The sequence below is a fragment of the Myotis lucifugus genome, unplaced genomic scaffold (assembly GCF_000147115.1).
Source record: "Myotis lucifugus unplaced genomic scaffold, Myoluc2.0 scaffold_603, whole genome shotgun sequence".
Taxonomy (NCBI): domain Eukaryota; kingdom Metazoa; phylum Chordata; class Mammalia; order Chiroptera; family Vespertilionidae; genus Myotis; species Myotis lucifugus.
In genome coordinates this window covers 251,652-279,202 of record NW_005871651.1, presented here as the reverse complement: position 1 = coordinate 279,202, position 27,551 = coordinate 251,652, and the positions used below count along the sequence as shown (strand labels likewise).

Below are 27,551 nucleotides of genomic sequence, written 5' to 3'. Positions count from 1 at the left end.
GAAAACAAAGAATGGTTAAGGATATAAAGAGACACAACAACTAAATGCCAACACATGATCATAGGGAAAAATTATGATAAAGGTCAGTACTCGAAAAACTGGCAAAATTTCAATCTATACTAATAATAAGATAATATGCTGATTAGATCAGACATCTTCCGGACAAAGCCACGGTGGCAGGGGCCGAGGTAGAGGCAGTTAGGGCAACCAGGCCGGCAGAGGAGGTCAGTTAGGGATGACCAGGCCAGCACGGGAGGGCAGTAGCGATCAGGCAGGCGAGCAGTTAGGAGCCAGCGGTCCCGGATTGCGAGAGGGATGTCCGACTGCCCGTTTAAACTGGCAGTTGGGCATCCCCTGAGGGGTCCAGGAAAGGGTGCTGGCCGGGCTGAGGGACCCCTCCATCCCCACCCCCCCGTGCATGAATTTCGTGCCTCTAGTATGGACTATATTAGACTATACACTACTGTGTCAATGTAACCTTTCCTGATTTTGATAGCCATACAATGGTTGTATAAGAGAATGTCCTTGGTCTTGGAAAATATACATTGAAATATTTAGGGGAAAAGAAGCTTGATGTCCATATTCGTTTCCAAAAGTTTCAGGAAAGAAAAATACTAGAGAGATAGTAATGGAGCAAATATGGAAAATAATATGGCAAAAACAGAGATAATAAGCAAATCTGTAATAAAGTTAAAAAGATAACACATAAAATACAATGAAAATAAAATAGCAAATATTACAAAATGTTAACAATTGTTGAGTTGGGGAAACTATATATGGGAGTTCTGTGTACTAACCTCATAACCCTTCTTTAAGTTAGGTACATAAAATTCCAAAATGAAAATTTAAAAATATATCAAAGAAACAAAAAATACTTGTACTCACCTTCAGCCATGAGTTCTCATGGAGTCTGGAGAGTGGACAGACTAGTGGCACCAGGGGCCTGACCTGCCTGGCTACCCGCTTCGTAGTGCTCTAATCCCCAACTGTATCAACTAACATCCAGCTCCAAGGTCAGTCCAACCTCAGAATATGGGTTTTCTCCTCAGAGAAAATCAAGGAGCCCTGAAACCTAGTGGTTTGGTATTTCAGTAAGGCAACATGCCACATTGAACCATACTCCCAGTTCCAGAAATGGACTGTTTCCACTGACCAAGCCTCGTCTTGCACCAAGGACACCCTGGAACTATACTCAGTACTGAAGGGCCTCTAATGACCTGGGTCTTTTTTTTCTCCACTGGCTGTAGAGTAGATACCTGCGTACTGCTTCTGACTGCCTGCCAGCACACTTCCTTACCTGTCACCTGACTGCCTGCAGGGATATGCACACCCTACCTGCATCTGGCCTGTCCTACTGCTTCCTTTGGTGGCCAATCACAAGGTCTTCTCAGATGTCTGCTGACCACAGGTACGTCTACATTACCTCTGACCTCCCTCTCTCCTCCCCTAGCAAATAATAGGTGCAGCATTTACACTTCTAAATAAAGGGGAGATGAGCAGGTGAATGAATATGCTGTTCTAATGGATTCTTCCTTAACTTTATGTGAGCAGAAAATTTATGTTTATCAGAAGTAAAGTCAGGCTCTAGCTGGTTTGCTCAGTGGATAGAGCATCAGCCTGTGGACTAAAGGGTTCAATTTTGGTCAAGGGCACATGCCTGGGTTGTGGGCTCCATCCCCAGTGTGGGGCATGCAGGAGGCAGCCAATCAATGATTCTCTCTCATCACTGATGTTTCTATCTCTCTCTCCCTTCCTCTCTAAAATCAATAAAAATATATTTTTAAAAAGAAGAAAGGGTCTTTTATACTTGAAATTGTTCTATAAGATTGATACTGTTTCAAAACAAAGTGGAATAAAATGAATTAAGTACAACACTCACAGCAGAGTGGGCACATACTGCTCACTAACTAGCTATCGTCAGTAACATTACTGCCATTGTCAGTCAGGGGACGATTAACTTATAAGACCTTGCAAATGCCTCAGTTTCAGATTACTACTAAATACAGTGATAACAATCCTTAAGCTTCAGAAGAAGCAGCAGCTCCTTCGGGGAAGAACATTGAAGAGGGTACAGCTGATTGCAGGTGATCAAGAACATTCTCTCCTGGGTGAGATAGAAGATCAGATCTGAGCCCTTCACTTGTTTTCCACCAGATTACTAAGGGAAGACTCATACTGAAAACCAAAGTACCAAGAATATAATCAGATGTTTCATGCTACAGACCAAGACCACTGATAATTTCATAAGAAAGACAGTAATGTTGGGGAAGAGGGGAGAAAGGAAGAGAAACAGACAATACATCAGTGACCATCCATACGAAATGCTCCATTTTAAATTATATGTTTCTTTGCTATCCCTAAATGCACTTTGGGACCTAAAGAACTCTTATTAGCAAGGGGAGACAAATGAACTGGTCCTTGGGAAAGTTCATGCTTCATTATTTAAAGATAAAGGCATCTCCTCTCTAATGGCCACTATCATTCTTTCTGGGACTCCACTCACCATTACTTCCTTCCCCTCCTAACTCAGTGGCCTGAGTCGGAGTGTGCTGACTACATAAGTAAATTTGGGGTGAGTCTTGTACACACAGCAAAAGTGAACACTCCCTGAGTGCAGAAATGTCAAAACCAACTCCAAAAGCAAAGCCCACTTAAGGGTTCAGAGTTTAGGCCAGCATTAGATTCAAGCCTCTCTCATTTGTCAGCCCCTTTTGGCTTGTGTCCTACCTAAAGCTAAAAACATCTGCCCCTAGTTTTATTTTCCCAAATAAGTTTGTTAGTTAAACATCAATGTTAACAAACATTCAGTATCACCACCCCTCAGCTAAGATCCTTAGGGTCAGAGGATTTTCAGAATCCAGAGCTTTTTGGATTTAGAAAGGTACTAGAGTAAATATACCATATACTATGTAACACCCGAACAGTGACCGAGAAATGACCACTCTTCTACCACATTAGTACTTTGCTGTACAAGTTGTGCAAACCCACACAAAGTGAACAAATTAAGAATTAAATAGCTTCATATCAGTTCAAGTCAAGTGTGACCATCAAATGAGTGTCAGCATCAAACTCAGCATAAAAATATTTTGATATTTTCAGTGTTCAGATTTCAGAATTAAAGATAAGAGACTACGCATCTCTCACATTTTAAAGGCAATGGCGGGTCTGTTCCCTATCACACATGTGTTCAACAAACTAACGCCATCAGAACCAGAAGTCCTGGACAACCAAGTCCCTGGCAAGACACAACACTCTGAAATATAGTAACCAGTTTAGGGAAAAAATAAAAAGGTAGCCAAACATTGGGGTTTATAACAGATCTATGTGATAAAAGTGAAAAAAATATTCCAAGCTTTCAGTGCTTTCTAATATGCTAAATAAATTACAGAAAATTACATAAATCAACTTTTAACTACTATCAGAAAATTTGCTATGAAATATAATAATTCTATCTTAAACTCTGGTTCCAGCTGCTCATTCGGAGGACAGTTCCTGCATTATTTAAGTGGAAGGAACAGTCATCGGAGTTTGCAGTCACAGAACTGCCAGTCTTTACCTTCCAGTGGTCTTCCCGATACAGGCGTTACCAGGATTAGTGCCAGTTTGACATTTCCTCTTCAAGCGCCTCAGGGCACTGAGTCAGCACACAGCACCATGCAGCCACCATTACATGCCAGGCCCACCCATTCAAGTGGGGACTACCGAGAAACCAGCTCACCATACAGCCCCATTCCTCACAAACTTGAAACAAAGACAGAAGTAGAGGTATCAGAGGTAAGTTCTGCAGCGATATGCACCCTGAGCATTCTCAAGATTGGGCTGCGCATGGCCAGGTGGAGAAACACAAACAGCGTTTCTACAGTCTGTTAAATCACATACACTCTTTTGATCATCTGAGCAGCCGCCAGAACTGTACACCCAACTCCGAGTTCAGAGTGGAAGCCATACTGGCTCCACTGCTACAGACTCTCATACTCACCCTGGAAGAAGTGTGAGATCTGCCACAAGCTTCACTTACAAGTACACAATCAAACACCTGATCACTTCATCCAGCACTCCCACAGCACTCACATAGACCGAGCACAAGCCGGGCACGGGGAACACCAGCACCGAGAGGGACAGGGACACACGGTGGCTAGAAGCCAAAGCGCTCACAGAAGTGACTCAGAAGCAGGGCCCGGGCATGCACCACACAGGCACGGCTCTGAGTTGCTTTTTCAGGTGAGAGACAAAGACCATCTCCTTTGGCACACCTCCCCCACACGGTAGGACAAACGGGAAGGATCACGCTGAATGACTGCCAGCGACACACAAGGAAAATGAAGCAGGAGCTGTGAGTCCCTTGCTGACACAGGTACGTTACATGCCACTTTTTAATATGCCTTCAGCAAAAACAGATGCATAACCAAAACGAGTTATACATAATTTGGTTGGTTGTGATAAACCTAAAAGTTAAACATTTAAAACACAAAAGCGACTTAGTCAATTCACTAATACATATGCTTGTGCAATATGACAATTTACCAAATAGTTACATAAACATGACATCACTAAAATAACAGACTCCATTGTGTCTAGACAGAAATCCAAGTTCAACTGTTCCACATTTCCTCTGGGCAACAGGAAGACATGAATGACCAGGCAGTCAATAAATGCAAATGTAAAATAAACATTTCAAAATATAAGATGCTTTTGCAATATTACCATTGGTTAGCTTCTTTGTCATTGGAACAGGGCAAACTTCAAAAGAGAAAATAAAAGCTAAAATTCACTGTTTTCTAAAGAAAAACGGTAAGCAAAAAAGGTGACCCTTACACTATAACCACTATAGCTGTTCTATATATGCCTTAATAGGGCTTTATACAGCCTCTTACAACCACAACAAAAAATATGGTACATTTTATTGACCCTAGGTTGACTGTCTTAACATATAATTTCTCAGCATCCTCCAGGAAAAGATTTCCCCTAAAACGATTACCCATCTTGCTATTACACTTAATGAGGTTCTTCCACTAACCTCCTTGAGCCAAGTATCTTTTATTTCTTTCTAAATCCTTACATTTGTAGAACTCTCCATGAGGTTCTAGTGATTTCAATATGGTATCATGGAAGGTATGACAGAATACACATTAAGGTAATAAATAATCTGCCAATTCATAATAAATTCAAAACAGATAAACTAAACATGTGTCTTTTCCCCCTCTCTAAACCCAAATTTTCTCACGTTTCCTTTTTTTTGAAAGAAAGACACTAAAGCTGCTTTAGACACCAAAGACATTCATTATAACTCCTTCCAAAGAGATTTACTATAGGATTTGGAGTGTTTGTGTGTGTGTTTTTTTAACCTTACTAGTATTTACCCAGATGTACACACACACACACAGTCAGAAAAGCAGAAGTTCTCAATGAGTGGGCCCAAGTGACTCACTTACCTTGTCTCAGGGTTATAGCCTAATATGTAGAAAAATGAATCCACTCGGGCTTTAAACTCTCTAGCAGCAAATATGTCAGAAAAATGGGAGATGTTACACTTCCCTCTGAAAATAAGCAAACAAACAAAAATACATTAGTAATACCCTCAATTGCTTTGTAAACCAAAATACTATTGGAGGGGTGGGGGGGGGGCGGTATTAACTAAATCCACATTACTCTAAGAACCTGTAGATGTAGCTACAAACTCTGTAATCATCTATTCCAACAACTGGGAGTTCCCCAGGAAGAAAATGCCCAATATAATCTATTTTTTTGTTTCGTGACTGCTTCAGCTTACAACTTTACAACTTCACTGCTTTTACCTCAGCATTTTAGTCATACGGTAAAATTAAACTACAAAGATAGGTTGTGGGCATAACTGTGATGAAAGTTTATTAAACTAGAAATGATGGGGGAACTTAAAGCCACAGTTAACTGACGAAAATGGCCCTCTTAAGCCCTTCTACATCACCAGAGCAAAACAGCCTTTCCTCCTGCTACCTGACGATGGGCAGAATGTGGAACTGTTCAATAGATGTTTCTCTTTTAACATACAAGAAGTAAACTGACTTGAAAATTAAAACAGAGCAATTTAACTTTTAAAATATATGGATGCATTGTAATATACAAACAAAACCTCCCCAAATTTTTAAGTAACATTAAAGGACTTAAGTTGAAAAACACATTCCCATAAAAATATTGCAATGAGGAGGAGTAAGATTTCCAGGTTCATCTACCAAGAAAACGTAAACCACAATATAGCTGAAAACTCTCCAGTACTGCAGAACTCCTTAAGCCGTGTTTCATGCACCAAATGTAAATGTCAGCAGCATCATACCATGCAGTAGGGCCCACCTTCCCACTACACACACACATGTGCACATACACACACACATACATGTTGAAATAATTTCCTAGAAGCTAGAAAGTAGGGAGGTTTATCCTAGACAGCAGGGAGGTTTTAAGAACTGCAACTCCCTCAGTGGTTTCAGAAGGTAACTTTAATACCAAGTGGAAGCTAAAGGTTCTGGTTAAAGTAGGTGAAATGGGAGGACCAAACGCACATCAAGAGTGCGCCAGGATGCTACCAGTGGCATGGCGTGCCCTCCCTCCCACAGCATTCCACTCCCAGGGGAATCCGTGAGTTATTCGTTAACAACACACATACCAGCCAATGGCCAAGGTGTCAGTGGAAGAAACTGGCTGAGGGATATCCACATAGGAATGGACATTCATTCACTTCCTACCAATGAAAAAGTAATGCCCCCTTTCCCACAGGACTTAAATAACGGTGACCAAAGCCTCAGTAATGGACAGAAGCTAAGATGGGCTCTGACAATTTCCATTTTTAAAATGAAATAAAACAATCTATTGATTTACTAAAGTTCCTTTGGGAATTACTGATTAGAAGATAATGCAGGGCTATTGAGCACTTGAAATGAGGGTGGTATAACTGAAGAGAAATTAGTTTTAAATTTTATTTAATCTTAATATCTCTCTGTATAAAAGCCTACGCGACCATTATGACCGAATGACCAGAATGACCGAAAAGACCAGTCGCTATGATGCGCATTGACCACCAGGGAAAAGACACTCAACACAGGAGCTGCTCCCTGGTGGTCAGTGCACTCCCACAGCCAACCTCCTGCGGCCCCTCCCCCCAGCTGGCCGGCCCCCACTGGCCCCTGGTGCTAAACCATTTCTAGAGACCTGCTTCTGGGTCGGGGTTTCATAGATAGCAGAGCAGCTCCCTCACTGCGATCTACTGAAAGTCAGCCCTGGACACGAAGGTTTGTCTCACTCCCATCCTCCCCCTTCCCCAGGGCAGCATGGTGGCGAGGGAAGGAGGAGAACCACACGGGGTTGGGGCGCCTTTGGTGGCGTTGGCATTGGCATCCGGCATCTGTTCCTTCCATGCCTGGCCTGGCGACCATCGCCTCCTCTCCCGACCCCACCGGAGCCTTCGGTCCTGGGCTGGGATGGGGAACCAGGGATGGGTGGCAGCAGATGCAGCCCCTTTCCCAGGGGGGCCAAGGGCTGGCTCCCTCCTTGGGGCTGGTGGCCAACCTCCTGCGGTCCCTCCCCCCAGGCCAGCCAACCTCCGGTGGTCCCTCCCCCACACACGATTCATGCACCGGGCCTCTAGTGTGTGTATATATATGTATATATTTAAATAGCTACATGTGACTAATGGCCACCACACTAAACAGCACATATTTATATATTTCTATCATTGCAGAAAGTTCTATTAGAAGCACGAATTCGCAGCTACAACAAGATACAAGACAATACAGACTAAGCATCAACTCTTCAGGCCCAGGACCACACGTCCAGTGTTTAGCTGGAATTAAGGAAAGTGGGTAAGATCACTTTTACAGATGAAGAATGCACTCACTCTGCACCTTACTGCCCTCCTATCTGAAGTGATTTAGTCCCTGAATCCAAGAAGAAACAGGTAAGTTCCTTCGCCAGTTAAACAGGGATAAAAGGACCTACTGCACCAATCATAACAGCATTAAGATCAAATAAGAAGTCTATGAAGACGTCTACTGCTCAGTGCTATGTAAAATAAGCTATTTTCACCATCATTGTCCATTACTAAAGGAAAGTAATTCTTTTATTATTCTTTGTTACTTCTCAAATTTAAGGTAACCCTTAAACTTGAGTAATTAATGTATTAACTAGAAATATAAAAACCCTACCACCCCACAATTCTAAACATAGGCATTAGAAATCAAATATGTTTAAGCCAGGGTTTCTCAGTCTCAGCTCTGCTGACATTTTATTGTCAGGAGCTATCCTGTAGTCAGCAGCATTCCTGGCCTCTACCCAACAGCACCCACAGACATCATGGGGACAATCAAAACTATCTCAAGGGAATGCCAATGTTCCCTCGGGAGGGCAACCCAACTGGCTTAGGGAAGGACAAAAGCAGTAGAAATAGAAGTATCATCTGATAAATGACAATGAAGCTGTAATATACAGGACTTTAATCTACCATTACTTACATGTCCTCTATTTGCTTCCCATTTAATTATATGAATAGCCTGTTAATTGACTGAATTCTTTAGTATTTGATATCATTTAATCATTGATTCTCTGAGATTCTCCAGATATGCTATCTGATTTGTAAATAAACGTAATTTTACTTCTTCTTTACCGTTTTTTAAGCCTCTAATTGTACTAAACCTCTAATACAACGTGGAAAGTAGTGGAAATAGGAGGCATCCTTGCCTGCTTCCTGATCCCAGTGGAAATGTTTCTTGGGTGTTCCATTAACTATGATACTAGCTTTAGAAATGATCATACCATAATCTTAGCCTTTAGAGATCCATTTCTTCCCTTAGCTTTATTAACATGATAAATGCTACTAACAGTCTCAATAGTAACCTACTCCGCATTCCTGAAATAAATTCCAGTTGGTCATTATGTATTTTTAATGAGATATTAGAGTTTTTTAAAGAATTTGATGACTTGGATCTAGTATTTTTCTCATTAACTTCTGCTTTTATTGTTATTACTTCTGTCTTTGCGCTTTTTTGTTTTTGTTCATAGCAGCTCTATTCATACTAGCCTAGAAATAGCCCCAATGCCCACCAGCAAGGAAATGGGTAAACAAATCCTTGTGTATTTGTATAATGAAATACTACACAACAATACAAAAGAAAGCGCTACTGATACATAGCACAACATGGAAAATTCTCAAAAATTAAATATTAAGCAAAAGAAGCCAGACATGCCCTAACTGGTTTGGCTCAGTGGATAGAGCATCGGCCTGAGGACTGAAGGGTCCTGAGTTCAATTCCGGTCAAGGGCACATGCCAGGGGTTGCAGGCTCAATCCCCAGTGGGGGGTGTACAGGAGGCAGCCAATCAATGATTCTCTCTCATCACTGATGTTTCCATCTCTCCCTCTCCCTTACTTTCTGAAATAAATAAAACTATATTAAAAAAAGAAGCCAGACACACAAAAAAGTACATACAGCATGATTCCACTTATATGAAGTTGTGGAGCAGGCAAAAATAATTTATGGTAAGAGAAACTGTATAGCTGTTGGCTTCTGGGTGGGAAGTTTTGAGTGGAAAGTAGCTAAGGGAACTTTCTCACATGGTGGGCCATGCCTTGCTTAGGGTCAAACAAATTTATGAAAATGTAAACTTAAAATCTGCATTTTACTGTATATTTTTAAAGTATTAGGGGAAAATAAAACAATGACAGTCATTAGCATGCAGCTGTGGCTGTTTAAAGTTGCTACATTTGCCCACTAATGAGCCCTCCTGCACTGAGCCCTGAGTACAGAGCAGAGCTGAAGACAGGGCTGACAGGAGCAGGTAAGGCCACCATGGATGGCTCTGACTGGGTGGCACCCATTCTGAAATACAGAGTAGGGCAACTGTAAAAAAGTAGGTTGACAGTTGTTAGTATGGAAAACAATAATGTAATTAATTAATAAGAATGAACTGTGTTTCATATACTCCCGATTGTGACCCTTCTCTTGCCCACCTGCATTTTCACAGCACCTCTTGCTGAAGAGTAGTGCTTACATTTAAAAATGCGTGTCTGTGTACATTTTAAGCACCCCTTTCTTTTGTTTCCAGAGTCCCCTTCTCATCGTGCTCTCTATCAAAAGCAGTGCATCATCTGACGAGTTTGTGGGATGCAGGAGGAGAGACTGGTCAGAGAAAATCGCCATCACTCCCCCCTTGTTGAAACAGCTGGTTTTGGAGTCCCCTAAAGTCCTGCCACCCTATTTCTAAAGTGAAACTTCACTGTTAACAGAAACGTGGCTCAAGGCAGGAACGCCCGTGTCCTAAGGTCTTTCACTGATCAGTGAGTAACACGGGCTCCCTGAAAAAGACCTGCGTGGGTAGCCCTGTGGTGTGGTGCCGTCACAGCTGGGAAGTGCAGCATTTGAAGAGCCCTCTGGCCAGTGGGAGGTGGCCATCTGAAGGGGATGCGGGAGAGAGAAAAGAACCGCCTTATGCAAGGAGAGGATACAAATGGAAACTGGCCCAGAAATTCATTCCCTTAAAACTACCCAAACCTGGGAAAGTCTTCATCTATCCCCAAGCACAGGCAAACCTCAGAGAAACTGATGAGGATGGCAGAATGCTTATAGCAGCGTGTTTGCTTACAGGTATTTCACTTTTACCTGAAAATAAAGGGGGGAAAGATTTTGAAACAGTAAGTGTGTTGTCTATTACAAGCCATTTGATTAATGACAGGCATAGGATTATTTTAAGCCTCTTCTGTTTCTAGTTCTTCTGCCTCTCTTGCCTTCCTATGGGTTATCTGAACATTTTTCAAGATTCCATCTTGATTTATTTACAGTGTTTTAGTATATCACTCTGTATAGTTTTCTCAGTGGTTGCTCTAAGTATAACAATATACAACACTGCTTCCACTCAAGTCCTTGTGCTTCCCCACTTTCTAAATATAATTGTCTTAAGTATTTCTTCTATATACATTTAGCAAAGAGCAGTGCATTCTTTTTATTTATTTGTTGTTCTTTTTATCATTTTAAGCTGGAAATTGAATTCATTTAATTTTATTTTTTATTCATATCAATGTGTTTCTCTAGTTTTTCTCTAATCATTGCTTTGAATGCATGCCATACATTCCGGTTTATAGTATTTGTATTATCATTTTAAATTTGTGTTTCCCCTTATGCCAGGAGTTGTTAATAATAGGACCTTTTAAATTTCCAGATGAAAGGACCTTTCTGTTCTTTGTTTTTATTTGTAAACTTTATTATTATTCCATTTTAACTGGAGAGTTTTTTTGTGACCTAATATATGATCATTTTTTAAGAATACACCAAGGTACATAGAAGAATGTGTCTTCTCTATTGCTAGGGTCTACAGAGCAATATTTGCCTATGGGTTTAAATGTGTAGGAATAAATGTAACAAGAATGGGGAAATGTCTCTGAGGAACACTCCTCAGACACTCCTGAAAGGTAACAGGAAACATGAACAAATGGGAAAACCCCCCTGCTCTCGGGCTGGAAAACCCTCATGGCATTTCCCCACAGCTTGCCTGTACATTCAATGCAATCCTAATACAAATGCCAAGTCTCGGCTTTATGGAGTGAAACAGTTAATACTAAAATTCACATGGGAAAACAAACACCTGAAAAGGGTGGGGGGAGACTCCAGCTCTATCAGACAATAAAACATAGTTTAAAGCCTCTATAATTCAAAGACTGTGATGGTGGCACATAAAGAGACAGAAGGAAATACAATGGCAAGTCCAGAATACTTATGGAAAAGAATCTATGACAAAGGTGGCATCTCAAGCTGCAGAGGTAAAGACAGACTTCTTAAGTAAATGGTGCTGGGACAACAGGGTAGAATTCCTCTTTAAATTTGGTGTAGGGAAAGGCTTTCTAACTATGACTCAAAATCCTGAGGAAATAAAAGACTGATAAATGTGACTAGATAAAAATAGCCTCTGCATAATTTAAAAAACGCATAAAAGTGACAGAAGTGTGAGAAAATATCTACAACATACAACAGATATATGAAAAAGTTTTAAAACACAAGAGACAAAAAGAAAAAGACAAGTAGAGAAGACATAAACAGATGATTCACTCTCAGCAAAATTATCCTTCATACATATGAAAAAAATGCTCAAACTCACTGTTAGCAAAAAAAAGTAAAACAACATTGAGATACGATTTCTCACCTATCAGACTGGCATACTTAAAAAAAAAAAAAAGACAACACATTCTGTTGGGAAAACAGGAAGTCTCATACATTGTTGGAGAAAATGCAAACTGGCATATGTTTTCTGGAGGGAAATCACACATACATGAACCTTTTAACCCAGCATATGCACAAGCATATTCACCACAGTATCACTTATGATTGGAACACCCTGGAAACTGAATTGCCCATATAGGAAAGCACAGTTGAATAAACTATGGTACATCCACAGAATGGAGTACTATGCAGCTGTCAAAAAAGAATGAGGAAGTTCTCTGTGCACTGATATGGAGCAATTTCCAGAACATGACACTAAGTGAAAAAAGCAAAGTAGAGTATCTATAGTATGCTACCCTTCAGATAAGAAAGAAGAGATTATAATAAAACTAGAGGCCTGTTGGATGAAGAGAGTCGCGCAATAGGCCTTCCCTTCCCCTGGCTGCCGGCACCAGTTTTCCTCCGGCACCCGGGACCCAGGCCTTCCCTGCGCCAGCCCGGAGCCTTCAGCCTTCGCTGCTCCAGCCCGGAGCCTTCAGTCTTCACTCTGCCACTTTGTGCCTAGGTATGCAAATTAACCGCCATCTTTGTTGAGTTAATTTGCATGCTCTCCTGATTGGCTGGTGAGTGTAGTGGAGGGACGGTCAATTTACATGTTTGTCTATTATTAGGTAAGATGGACATGTATTTGCTCATTTGTGAAGAGAAAATGCAATAAGAATAAGAAGTAAAGGAATCAGTTACCTACAGTAGGTGGGTGAGAAAGCAGTGGGAACTCAGATCATAACAGCAGGGGTGGAGGATATAACTTTGTACAGCTCTGGCCCTTAGTACCAACCACAGCAATAGTCCACAAACCTTTGCATACCCAAAAAATAAACAAACAGTCCAAATCAACCAGAAGGAACCAAAGGAATGCCAAGTCTAACAAATGAATTTAACCATATTACAAATGAATAGCACAACCACCTTTAGGAAGGTATGTAAAAACAAAATTTACATATGTAAGCAACTTTGGAAAACAGTATCATGCTTATATACTACTAGAGACCCAATGCACGAAATTCATGCAAAGGGCTCAGCCCTCGCAGCCGTGGCACCTTGCCTCGGCCCTCACAGCCCCAGCTTCGTCCGGAAGGTCATTCGGCTGTCTGGTCTAATTAGCATATTACGCTTTTATTATTATAGATAAGACTAAAGACAAAAATTTAGTCAGTAAATGTGTTTTTCACAGGGACATGGGTTACAAATTTGGAAACTAAGTTGTGTGTATTCCAGAACTGAATAAAAATAAGTAAATATATATTCTAAACAATAAGAACGTGTTCTTCGCTGCTGAAGGAAGAAGTTACAAAGGAAAGAGGAAGGATAAAATGGGTCTTGTGGTGCTGGCCTGGAAACTTGCTTCCCCTCTCTGCTCCCAGCCATGTGAGGATGCAGGAAGTCGGCAGTGTACAAACCAGAAGAGGGCCCTCACCAGAACTCAAAATGCTGGCCCCCCCCCAATCTCGGACTTCCAGCCTCCAGTCTACGGTATTTTGTTATAGCAGCCTGAGCCTGAATGAAGTAAAACATTAGCAAAAATCAAATAGGGTCTTTAGGTAAACGGTATTGGGCTAATGTAAATTTCCTGGTTCTGATAACTGTACTATCGTTATGTAAGATGTGAACACTGAGGAAGATTGGGGGAGGGACATATGAAAACTCAGTTCTTACAAGTTTTCTGTGTGTCTACAAGTAGCTCCAAATAAAAGAATTTTTAAAAGATCATGAGGTATTCAAGGGCAGAGTTAGGTGTCCTCAGTACATCCAGAATCTTTCCCCTACTGGTGGCTCAATTACATGTGATATGATGAATGGATAAGTAAAGTTATGGTATCTAATGAAGTACTAAGCATGTATAGACAAAACAATAAAAATGCTGTAGGTTGAAGTTACTTCACGTATAAAAACAACAGATTAAAATCTTAAACTGCAAAACTAAGACCTCGGAGGGATCATGAAACACCTTAGGTAAGAACTTGCAGGAGCTAAAGGAACTTTGTAAATGCTATGGGATGGTTGGGGAATTATACAAAGATGTAATTAACCTACTTCAATCATTATATATTTACTAGAGACCAGGTGCACGAAATTCGTGCACGGGTAGGGTTCCTAGGCCTGGCCGGCGATCAGGGGTCTTCCTTCCCCAGCTGCCGGCCAGGGCCTTCCTTCATTCCATGCCGCCCCCTGGTGGTCAGCGCACGTCCCAACAAGCAGTTGAACTCCTGGTAAGTCGAACTCCCAAGGGGACAATTTGCATATTAGCCTTTATTATATAGGATAATCCTGGGTGACCATAACATAATACGGAGATAGACTAATTTGGGATGAAAAGAAGATCCGAAGTCCTAAGCAGCTAGTTTAGGGTTTCTTGGTCCCAGGCTTCCAGAAAATATACTCTAAAATATCTATATATATAAAAGGCTAATATGCAAAGTGTCCCCTCGGGAGTTCGACCAGGGGACCCGGAGTTCGGTCGCTCGCTATGATGTGCGCTGACCACCAGGGGGTGGCACAGAACGAAGGAAGGCCCCAGCCAGCAGCCGGAAGGCCCTGATCGGCCCTGATCGCCGGCCAGGCCTAGGGACCCTACCCATGCATGATTTTCGTGCACTGGGCTTCTAGTATTCCTATAATTTGAATTCCTAGTAAGGTGATAGCTTGTAACCTGATCTACCTTAGGGTGTTTTTTTCCCCTAACAATCACCTGAAATTGGAAGCAGATAATCAAAAAGTTGAAAGAGTCCTAGCCAGTTTGGCTCAGTGCATAGAGCATCAACTACGGACCAAAGGGTCACAAATTTGATACCAGTCAAGGTCAGGTACCTCAGTTGCACGCTCGATCCCAGCCCTGGGAACGTGAGGGAGGCAGCCAATGGATGTGTCTCTCTCACATCAATGTTTCTCTCTCTGTGTCTTTCTCCCTCCCTTCCACTCTCTCTAAAAATCAATGGAAAAATATCCTGGGGTGCCCTGACTGGTTTGGCTCAGTGGATAGAGTGTTGGCCTGCAGACTGAAGGGTCCCGGGTTCGATTCCGATCAGGGGCCTGTACCTTGGTTGCGGGCACATCTCCAGTGGGAGGTGTGCGGGAGGCAGCTGATCAATGTTTCTCTCTCATCGATGTTTCTAACTCTCTATCCCTCTCCCTTCCTCTCTGTAAAAAAATCAATAAAATATATTTTTTAAAAATATCCTGGGGTGAGGATTAACAGCAACAAAAAAATGTTGGAAAAGAGCCTCAAGCTGATGAAACGTGTATGCCCTCCCATGCTGCTCGCCACAACCAGTGTGGGAGAATTCATTGTTAAAAGTGCGCTGCCCAGCTCACAGTTCACAGCCCAATCACAAAGCTATCACTCTAGATCAGTGATGGCGAACCTATGACACGCGTGTCAGAGGTGACACGCGAACTCATTTTTTTTGGTTGATTTTTCTTTGTTAAATGGCATTTAAATATATAAAATAAATATCAAAAATATAAATCTTTGTTTTACTATGGTTGCAAATATCAAAAAATTTCTATATGTGACACAGCACCAGAGTTAAGTTAGGGTTTTTCAAAATGCTGACACGCCAAGCTCAAAAGGTTTGCTATCACGGCTCTAGATCAAGCATGTCAAACTCAAAGGTTAACACAGGCCAAATAAACAAGGTTTAAGTTTATGTGGGCCGCAAAAAAATAAAAGCTTCAATTTTCATAGAGACATAGGTTTATTTTGATAGAGGCATGCTGAATACAAAAGGCTGAAATAAGTGAGCAATTGTTGACATACAATAATAGAACGTTTTAATAAAAATTAATATTTTCTCTTGAACATTAACTTACCAGACACTGAATAACTGCACAAATTAATAAGCATAATGCAAATAAACCGATTTTCTTGTTCTCCGAAAGCGAAATCTTTCCTGTTGCGCACACCAAACGAGTCAGTACAAAACTAATGACATGACAATCAGCTGCTAAAATATTCGCTGCTAGTATTAGTGGAGAGAAATGTTGCACCCGCGCGTAAGGGAAATGAATGCAACACCATTATAGTAATAAATCATTAGCGAACGTTGTAGTTCATTATTAATAATTATGTATAACAGGATATTGTAAAAATTAAGTTATGAAATTTTTATTAAAATGTTTCTTTTTTTTATTTTTATTTAAAAATATATTTTATTGATTTTTTACAGAGAGGAAGGGAGAGAGATAGAGAGTCAGAAACATCGATGAGAGAGAAACATCGACCAGCTGCCTCCTGCACATCTCCCACTGGGGATGTGCCTGCAACCCAGGTACATGCCCTTGACCGGAATCGAACCCGGGACCCTTCAGTCTGCAGGCCGACGCTCTATCCACTGAGCCAAACCAGTTTCAGCTAAAATGTTTCTTATGTGCCGTTATATTGGCTGGGCCGCAAAAATATTCGTTATGGGCCGCAGGAGGCTTGTGAGTTTGACATCCTTGCTCTAGATCCTTTGACCATCAATAAAACATTATCTTAAGGGAAAAATAAATTACATGGCAAATAAATCCTCAGGTAAGGATTTAAAAATGAAAAATAAAGACTCTACAAATCTTAATAACTTCTGATAAATATTCAAATGTAGTCATTTTAAGCAATTACATGAAAACGTTGAAAAACCAGAGTTACATATATATCTCATATTTTTACTCCTTTAACTTGAATTCAACTCTAAATTGCTTGAAATCATTTATCTCAACCAATGAAACAAGATGGGAAAAAGAGGGAAAAGCATGCAAAGCAGGATAAGAAATAATCCCAGGATCAAGCTACTTGTCTTAGCTAACAATGTAATGGTTCCATCCATCTATCCAACTTTCCATTAACTTTCTTGTTCAGCATGCAAGCTTAAGATCCATAAGCCACCGTCACAAAAAGCTTGTGGGTCTTTTGGAAGAAGTTTACAAAACACCACGGGAATTCTCCAAGTTTATCTATGAAGTCCCATAGGAAGCCAACTCTAACCACGCACACTTCTTCCCTGCAGCAGTGTTTGGCAAACTATGGCCCACAGGCCAAATCTGGCCCAACGCTTGCTTCTGTAGAACCCATGCACTATGAATGGCTTTTACATTTTTTAATGGCAAAAAAAGAAATCAAAAGAAGAGTAATACACCTCCTGACATGTGGAAATTAAATTAAATTCAGATTTGTGTCCACAAACAAGTGTTACTGGAGCACAGCCACTCAACCACGCTGCCTGAGGCTTTGTGCTACAATGGCTGAGCTGAGTGGTTGTAACAGAGACCATATGAAAGATTATCTGCCCCAAAAGTTTGCCAAAACCTGCCCTATATTAAAAGTTTTGCTAATTTGCCTTGAAATAATTGGCTTTAGCTATGTAGCTTTGCACAAGAAACTCCAGATGGTTTTACTGAATACCATCTGAGCAACATAATAGAGAAATTATTGTATCTCATTGTAGATAAGCTAAAAGCCAGCATATCCCGATGGCATTTTTGGGGAAAATAAACAACTATATTTTTTAACAACAAAGTAGTTCATCCATCAAATCACTTTACCATTTCCAGTGGGGAAAGTTATTACTTGCCTTACTGCTTCTACCATTTAAGAAGCCCAAAGTCCTCCACTTATAAACAAAATATGCCAGAATATACGTGTATCCTTTTCTTGAAAGGGACAGAAGAAACAAAATACCAGGTGGCGCAAAGTAGGGGCTAATGGTCACTTTTTGGCGTAATTATCAGACATAAGAGTAACCTGCAGTGTTACCTTCTGCCTCAGAACAAAGTCTTCAATATATTCTCCCTATCTGAGCTTTTTAGTAGAAAAATTTTCATACATACAGAAAACTAAAAGAATAGGTCAATGAAACTCCTACAAACTTTGCCTAGATTAATAATCACATGCTCAATTAATTACATGCTGTCATCTTTGTTTCCTCCATTTCTTCACCTGTCCTAGGCAGAACAGTGACTGAATATTTAGGGACTAACCTGCAGATCATCGAAACACTTCACCCTAAATACTTTAGTGACCAATACCAGGATAATAATTTTCAAGGAAATACAGATTTTTAAAAAAACTTTAGAGAGGGTATAAAAACATGAAATAGGGAAAAAAAAGAGTCCCGTCCCTATACCCCCCAACAAATTAGTGAAAATACAGGCAACCTCCCAAACCCCAATAATACACAGAGTTAACACTGGAATGTTGGCCAGAGACCACAGGAGTCATCTGATTATCAGCACGATTCTCAAGAGAGACCAGGACAGCTTAGCCTCCCACACTCCATGACTTCTTCATGGAGACCACACCTCTGCACTTACCTGAGGGCAGCAGCATGGTAGGTGTCTACATAATCAGAAATGAAGAGCTCTCGGTTCTTGATAACTGGGTCTGTAATAACAAGTTCTCTTCCAGAGTCTGTCAAAAAAGCAATTCATTAAGAGGACATTAAAACTGAGTGTCCCAAAACAATTAGGAAAATTTTACAAAATTTTTCTTTCAGGGTCACCTCCCACTAAAGAAAGCACAATAAATAACCAGGCCTGGTCAGCAAAACAAAACAGAGAAGAGGAATAATGTAGAGCAGAAATAACAAAAACAAATATTCTGCTGGGTGTGTTTTATACCTTTTACTAAAGTTCCCACAGTTTGCTGAAATGCAATAAGCACAAATTTTTTTTAAAGGGAAGAAACAACTATTGCATTTTAGCAATTTGTAAACTACTAAATATTTAATTATCCTGTCCATCTTACTTTTTATTGCTAAACAGTCCAGGATGAAGTGAAATCAAGAGTTTCCATTGAAAAGAGTAACTGTTATTCTTTTTAATAACAAACCATAATTTAACTGCATTAACAGAAATTTTTATAGCTTCAAAGGAGAAAATAAGTAGTAAGATGTGAAAGAATATCATTTTATCATTCTCCAAAACTATTTGTGATGATGGTTGGTCGAATTAAAACCTATCACCAAAAGCAGTGTGAAGAGTGAAGGGCACAGACATCAAGGAGAGAGCTGGCCTTGGCAACTTCCTCAGGATCTCTAAGCCTCATTTTCCTCATCTGGAAGTGGGGAGCGACATATAATTAATGGGAAACAAATGTGAATCAGCTATCATGAGGTCTAGCACCTCTCAAAAAAATCAATGAAAGGGAGCTATTATACATCTGAACAAATGTAATATACATTTCATGTTCACATCTTATGTGTAAATGGAGTTATTGGGCAGACACTACAGTGCCAGGGGAAGAAAAAAGATGCTTGAACAACCTTCCTATTGTTCTGAAAGTCAAGATGCAAGCTGAATTCCAAAACATTCAGGAAAGCTTTGCTTTGAAACTGAAGTTCAAACCCTGAATACAGAGAACTTCAATGATACAGACTCTGTTGAAAAAGAGGAAAGAAATAAAATACAATCCTGTAGGTTATAAGCATTATTAGTTCATCATTAGGCAAGAAAAAGAAGTTACTGTCGTTTCCAAAAAAGACCTATCTCTATCCGAGTTTACAAGGAAGATGTCATAGCACATGCTCAGGTTCTTTCCTTTTAAAGGCAAAAATAACGAAAGAACTCAGCAGAAAGTGAGTATTCCACTAACGTCCTATTTATAAGAAGCTATTTTAGAAAAATGTTCATAGTAGTGATCTCCATTTAATAAATGTTTTCAGAACAAACTTTGTCCAAAGCTATGAAGGGCATATTTACCATTTTCATTGTGTCGATCCTGAACCAAATGCTGATACACAGAATCTGGAACTTCAGACTGACGGTAGTACCATTTGACGTTCATGAGTAGGTGGTCCCTCTTACTCTGAAAAGGAAAATCTAACAGCATTAGGAACAGGGTTTCAGGTGCCCACAGCTGCATACCATACCCATGAACACAGTCCCTGGAAACAGATGGACAGGCAGAGAGGGAAACACACAAATTCCACCAGGACCACAAAAATACATGTCAATAACGAGGTCAAATTTTATTTTTCTAAATTACAGCCACAGCACCCCCTCTGATCTGATCCCTCAAAGTTGCTCATTAAAGGGAAACAAAGGAAAGCAAACTTGAATCTATAAATATCCCCAGTTTAACTTATTCAATGTTATATATTTTTATTTGGCATTAACTACATAGTTCTACATGAATACATGCTCCTATCTTAATTTTTGACCATTTTAAATATTTATTAACTGTGTTATTTATAAATATTTATAAACACTGTGAAGCCATTAAGGGCAATACGTTACAAAGAACTTACCCAACAAGGCCTGGCACAGTCATCTCTCCAGGGTTCGCTAATCACCCAGACTGAGTTACATTCTCCCTCCACTTTCCTGCCACTTAATTTGCAGTTATTGCTACATGGCAGACTAACACAGCAAGCTACGAGTAGTGATGAAGGTGCTGAGAGTCCATGAAACATGGACCCTGGCTTATTTATCTTTGAATTAGCAGAGAATTGAACACCTTGTATATAAGTATTTGTGAATAATGAGAGTTCTATGATGATCAGGGTCCCATAGATGTTGTAAAACACGTAACTTTGTTAGCTATAAAAGTTAACTTTGTTCCTAATGCAGTATCAAACGCTGCCCTTCCATTTGAAGGCTACACCATGAGGTACATCATCTGTGCCACCAGCTGGGAAACATCTCAACATGCCAGATCACTAGGCTTCTGTGGCCTCATGAAATAGCTTCCCAACCAGGGAGGGCCTTAAGACACTTCCCAAGGTGAATGCAATATCACTCTTAGCAGCTTCTTCCTTGTCATCACAAGTCAGCGGGTCAGAAATGAATGAGCACTTCAATCTGAGAAACGCCTCATGTTTATAAAGGAGATGACTAAATTCTCAAATATGTCAATGGAGCCTTCATTATGCTTCCTGCTTAAATGACGTGTGTGTGTGTGTGTGTGTGTGTGTGTATACATATATAGTATATGAAAAATGTATATATTCTTCACTGAAATGCCAGTAAGACTAAAAACAAACAAAAAACCTTTGGTAGAATATTTAAGCCATTTAAAGGAACAGAAAGAAAAACTACCAAAAGTCTTGACTCTATGCAAATGTGAAGAAATCTATTCCTAAGTAAATATAAACATCCACGTTCCTCCTTTACAATTAATTGTGCCGAACAGACAGGCTTATAAAAATAGGACAGCATTACTGGTTTCAATAAAACAGATTGTATGCAAAGAATAATCCTACATAATGGGTATCTTTACTTTCTATCCAATTTGCACTTTATATTCCACACTGTTTATACTGCAGGTGGGAAGATGAGGACAAATCAGTATGTTAAGTAATAAGAATAAATGTTATATATAGGAGGTTATGTACAAGAGCAATTACTTCCAGCAGGGAATTATGAAGGAGGTAAAATCTAACCTAGGAAAATGGAAAATATTTCATTGGATTCTTTCTAGGCAAAGGATGACACCCAAGAAAGATATAGAGAAAGAGAAAATACAAGACATATCCACATGCACATGGTCCATCTGTGTGCAGCACAGAAAATGTTCTGCATGGTACTGAAAAGAACCTGAATCCTGACTGTAGTTTGGCCTCCAGTGGGGTCCACTAGCCCACTGCTGACCAATGCCTGACTGTAGTTTGGCCTCCAGTGGGGTCCACTAGCCCACTGCTGACCAATGGGGTCCACTAGCCCACTGCTGACCAATGGGGTCCACTAGCCCACTGCTGACCAATGGGGTCCAATAGCCCATGCTGACACAAAACACAGGAGAGCAGCCAGAGGGCTACCGTTTCATTCCTAGACAAGGTAACAAAAAGCAGGCCCAGGATGAGAGCACTCATCATGGAAACAAACAAACCAGGCGGAGGGACAGTCTGGTTGATGGCACTCGGGGCTAAAAGTCACTTAAGTAAACATACTGTCTAATACAGGGCTTCTCAACCACACTGTTGCCATCTGGTCCAGCGAGGCCAGTGTGGAACCTGTCCTGTGTATTGTGAGATGCTGAGCAGCATCCCTGGCCTCCAGACACACTAAATGCCAGTAGCACCCTCCCGCTCACTGTGACAACCAAAAGTGCCTGCAAGCATTGCCCAATGTCCTCTGTGGGACAGATTACCCCCAGTTGAAAACCAAAGGTCTAACAGTTTCCTTTTTAATGAAAGCTAAATCAGAATGGTAAGACTAAAACCTAGGTCAAGTACTATCAGGTGAAGAACATGGACCACAGGCAACAGAAACAACCTTTTAAAGGTAACATAACTGGCAACTGTACAATGTCTATTTTTCAGAACCCCGGCAGTGGTTCTTGAAGTATAATATTTATGTTATCTTCTGACCCAAACAGTTAATTATTACACACACACAAAATTACTGTTCTGGTTTCTTTGTACCTAGACTTAGGACTCCTAATGTTAGACTTGACAGAGGCAGCGGAAAGCCTATTGGACTTTCTAATGCAGTACTACTCAATAACCAGCGAGCGGCAGCATTGCATTAAAAAGCCTCCAGACACTTGATTGCACAGATATAACACAACAAAGGTACTAAAGTAAACTTAAGTAGCTGAAATAGATACACTCTTCCTAAATAGATCAGAAATTTGGTTAAAGATTAAACATCTATAAAGGGAGGCAGTAAATTGTTCTAGAGAGTACTCAACTGACATTAGGTAATCCGGGGGTCCTGGGGGGGGGGGGGGCCTTAGTGGAGTCACCAAGCTACATGACAAGTGAAGGGACAGAACAAAATTATTTCTATGGTCCCATTCCATCTTGCTTATGCTTAGATTTCTTCCCCAGACAAAACCAAGTAGATAAGATGGGATTAGGGGTGTTTTCTCTACATCAACATAATGGCATTAGCCAACATTACCACCCTAAAAAGGTTTTACAAATTAAAATGTCATCTTCATGCCCTATCCGGTTTGGCTCAGTGGATAGAGCATCAGCCTGTGGACTGAAAGGTCCCAGGTTCGATTCCGACCAAGGGCATGTACCTTGGTTGCGGGCACATCCCCAGTACGAGGTGTGCAAGAGGCAGCTGATCGAAGTTTCTCTCTCATCGATGTTTCTAACTCTCTATCCCTCTCTCTTCCTCTTTGTAAAAAAATCAATAAAATATATTAAAAAAATAAAATAAAATAAAATGTCATCTTCCATGGAAGCTAACTGCAGTGCACGGAGGAACACCAGAAGGGAGCAGAGCGTAAACCCCTCTCCCACAAAGCTACCAAAGCCCCTCAGACACAGGGGTGCTGCTCAAATGTGAGCCACAGGAAATCATCTTCTTCCCGCTACTCGGCAGTCAGATTCTGCTCAAAATCACAGAAAATTAAAGGTAGAAGTGAACTCAGAGGTCATCTGATTCAACCCAAACCACTGGGTTTAAATCATGGCTTTGCAACTTACTAAGCTGTGTGACTTCGGGCAAATGACTCTTCTAAGCCTCAATTTTCTCATATGTAAAATGAGGAAAAAATAATAGTCTCTAGCTCTTTAGGTTGTGAGGATTAAATAAATGAATATAAGTAGAGTGGGTTGGCTCTCAATAAATGCTGGATATTACCACCACTGTTTTACAGATGAAAAGAGAAGTCAAGCTATAATAAGAAGTGGCTTATAAATTTGCTTTTCTCCAATACAAAAAGCAGGCGAGCAATAGCAATAAAAAAACAAATCATGTAGCAAATTAGGTGGATGTATCTTCGGTTTTGCAACAATTCAAGAAGCATATCAAGTATATCTGACAAATATGCCTCATTATTGACTAGTGATATAATTGTACAATTGCATAAAGGTCAAAGTGGTTATAAATGACACATTTTAAACGGAATGTGGTGAGAAGCTTCCTACGTGAAGGCACCCTGGGGTATATTTCTGAATACAGAGAAGAGCCCACTGGGAAGTAAATCATTTCCCACTATTTTATCTTTAAAGAGAGGAGAGACTGATTGATTTTGTCTGAGTCCAGGTGGTTGGAAGCCACCAAACAGGAGCACCTCCAATCTACTTAAAATAGTTTCAACAGCAGTGGCTCAGTGCAAAAAAGGGGGAGCAGCTGATTCTGGGTTAAATTGTGGATTCTTCCACATGCCTGGCCAGGATTTCTTTGAAATGAGGGATTGTGTAAATTTAAGGAAATAAAGAGTTTAACAGAAGACAAACCCATCCCCACCTGGATTTAGGAAAAAGCTAGCCTAAGTGTTTGGGAGCAGAGGAGGACATCTAGAGCTTTGAATGCCAGCCAACAGGCTGAGAATTAATGAGTTAAAAATTCGGAACTGAAATTAAACATTCAGAATGAGATAATGAACAAAGGGAGAAAGTAGGCAATGGAGACAGGAAAAGCAAACAGGAGGCTGCTGTTAAAGGGATACTGATTCATTTTTATCAACACAACCATCCCGAATACAAATACAAGATCCAAGGCCAGGACCTTCCATACAGGTTTTTCATTATGATTAATATAGTAAGTGCTTCAATTGATTTAAATTGCCAATCTGAGTCTTTCCTAGGAGCATTATTATCATCCTCTGGGAAAAGGTTTTAACACGTTAAAAAATAGAGGAAGCACAGGGAGGTGGGGGTAGGAAGAGAAGGACAGGAGCGCAGAAATGACCGACAAGTGCAGAGATTCTCTACACATACGGAGGAGGCCCCCAAATCAGAATGGGGAGAACAATACTTTTAAATTCACCTGCGTTAGAGGAAAGACCTTTTTAGCCCCATAAATCACCTACCAGGTCTTGGCGGATCCGTGAGGGGTCCCGAAGCCCTCCACACAGGCCACGCCAGTCCCTCTGCTGTTATCAACTGTGACAGAGACCTGGTCCCAGACTCTAACCAGGATATGAAGATGGCTTCATCAAGTGAACAGTTTCACAAACCCAAATTTAATTTCAGCTGCTCAGTTCTTGGGATTTTACATTTCAAAAAATAAAAGATCTAGATTCAGTTTCGGGTGAAATCAGACCAAATTTCTTGTTTTATAAAGCCGAAGAGCCAATAAAATTTTTCCAGAAACTTGGGAAGTTGAAGTGGCTTAACATTTGCATACAGTATGGTTTAAAAAGATACCTTTTGAAGAAACTTTTCATGCATTTCCACAAGATGGTTATAATAAGGTCGACAGTTATAGAAGTCTTAGAGTTTACCGTGTAATTCAGAATTGTCTACTGAGACTGCCAGAGGGGAAACAGCCCGTCAGAGACATCATGCCTCCCTCCCAGTTGCTGCACAGGTGGCTTAAAGTTGCATTTCAGCCCCTCAGGGTCCACCTGCACCCACAAGGCAATGCCTATTGGGAAGGTCATCCTCACTACGACCTTGGGAACACAGTCTTAGTGGCTTCAATCATTCCTGACTTTGGGAGAGGGGAGGAGGGACAGTCAATGGGGTCAAAGATTACTATTACTCGAAGGCCAAAGATAACTCCAGGCATATGCACACATAATCTGATCTAAAAGATGCTTTCTGTATCAGTCAGATGATTATTACTACTCTGTGGATAAACACTGGAACTGACTGAGATGAGTAAAATGAAGTCAGATAGGAAATATCTTGTAGTATTTCAAGCCACTACTCTCCTAACATAAGACACTAGGAATGTAACACTCTCTGTACCTGTATCTGAAAGTAGCTTTACCTGTAGCTTTATAGCCATCACAGTTCCAAAGGCCACGAAAGAGTCACGGGAAAACAACCCTAAGTGCCACCAGAGCTCAGGCCCTCCGGGCCAACCCACCTCAGAGTTCTGCTCGGACATGGGCACCGGGAGATCAGGGAGAGAAGCAGAGCACTGACTCCGGAGTTTCCTTACAGGAAGTGAAGGGCTTGGAGTACCTCCTCTAAATAAACACACTATCGTGCACAGATCTCCCTAATGTACTGAGACATTAAGTAAACATTCTGTTTCCTTTTGACTACATTTCTGATTGCCACTGAGTAAACAAAGTAGCCATTTTTTGCTTTGTCCTAAAATGCCCTTCTCCCAATGTTCTCAGGTTAAGTGTGCAAGTGGGCCTGAAAGAACACCATCTGAGGAGTTACTGTCTGCAGACATCTCCCAAGGTAATAATCTGACCTGTGACAACACTCTGGTTGCAGCACCTCTCCCTTCTCGGGGCCACACCACACGTGTCTAACAGAGTCCTGTTTAGTGGTATGATGGTTAATTTTGTGTGTCAACTTGACTGGGCTAAGAGATGCCTGGATAACTGGTAAAACTTCATTTCTGGGTCTGTCTGTGGGGGTGTTTCTGGAAGAGAGTAGAATTTGGTTCCGTAGACTGAGGAGATCTGTCCTCAGATGTGGGTGAACATCATCAACCTGTTGGGGGCCCCGACTGGAACAAAAAGGTGAAGAAAAGGCAAATTATCTCTATTCTTGAGCTGGGACATCCATCTTTTTCTGCCATCAGACATTGGAGCTCCTGGTTCTCCAGCCCTCAGACTCCAGGACTCACACTCCTGTGGCCCCTCAATTCTCAGTCCTTTGGACTTGAAATGAATTATAAACCACCTGCTTTTCTGGTTCTCCAGCTTGCAGACAGCATATTATGGTACTTCTTGGCCTCCATAACCTCATGAGACAATTCCTATAGTATATATACATTTATCCCCTATTAGTTCTGTTTCTTTGGAGAACCCTGACTAATACAAGCAGTGATTTATCATTTATTGGCATTTGTAAATGGACATAACATGGAAGTACACTGGGGTCTATTCTGAACAAGCATAATGAATTCTTTCTTTAAAGATAAATAAATAGATGAAAGAAACAGATAAACAAGCCATATCCATTTGACCAAGCTGCGTACTGCCTTTCGTACAGCTCCTTTCCCAAACCTGTAGCACTCAATCCAAAAGACTGCTTTCAAAAGATTACATCAGCATCTGGGTCTGTAAGAGGATTTCAGTCTCCTGTATCAGATGGTGAACAAGGTGGAACCGCGCTGCCTTGCTTTACAGTGTTTACAACCAAGATGTACAAATAAGCGGCTACATACAAACCCCCAGAAAGATGATGCAGCCAACAATGTGCGGAAGCACAGCCTCTGATGACCAGAAATCATTTTCAAAATCACCATTGCTTGATGTTGTCTTATTTATTAAACAAATGCCTGCTTTTTGGTTATCTTTACAGTTTTTTTTATTCTTTTTTAAAAAAAATATTATAATAAGTATTACAAAGGGTATTACATATGTGTCCTTCCCCCACCCCCCGCCCTTGACAATCCCTGCCCTCCCTTACCCCCCAGTGTCTTATGTCCATTAGTTATGCTTATATGTATGCATACAAGTCCTTTGGTTGATCTCTTACTCCCCTCCCTTCTGCCCCCCAACCCTCTCTGGCCTTCCCACTGCAGTTTG

General features: G+C 40.8%; 1 protein-coding gene across 1 annotated transcript in view; it reads right to left on the bottom strand.

Moving 5' to 3' along the window:
- The window catches only part of LOC102427293 (arginine-glutamic acid dipeptide repeats protein), a 215,182-nt gene that overhangs the window by 142,364 nt on the left and 45,267 nt on the right, over nt 1-27,551 (bottom strand). Inside the window, 3 exon segments of the mRNA XM_014447016.1 lie at nt 5,433-5,537; nt 18,524-18,620; nt 19,910-20,015. Coding sequence (XP_014302502.1) covers nt 5,433-5,537; nt 18,524-18,620; nt 19,910-20,015 — 308 coding nt within the window.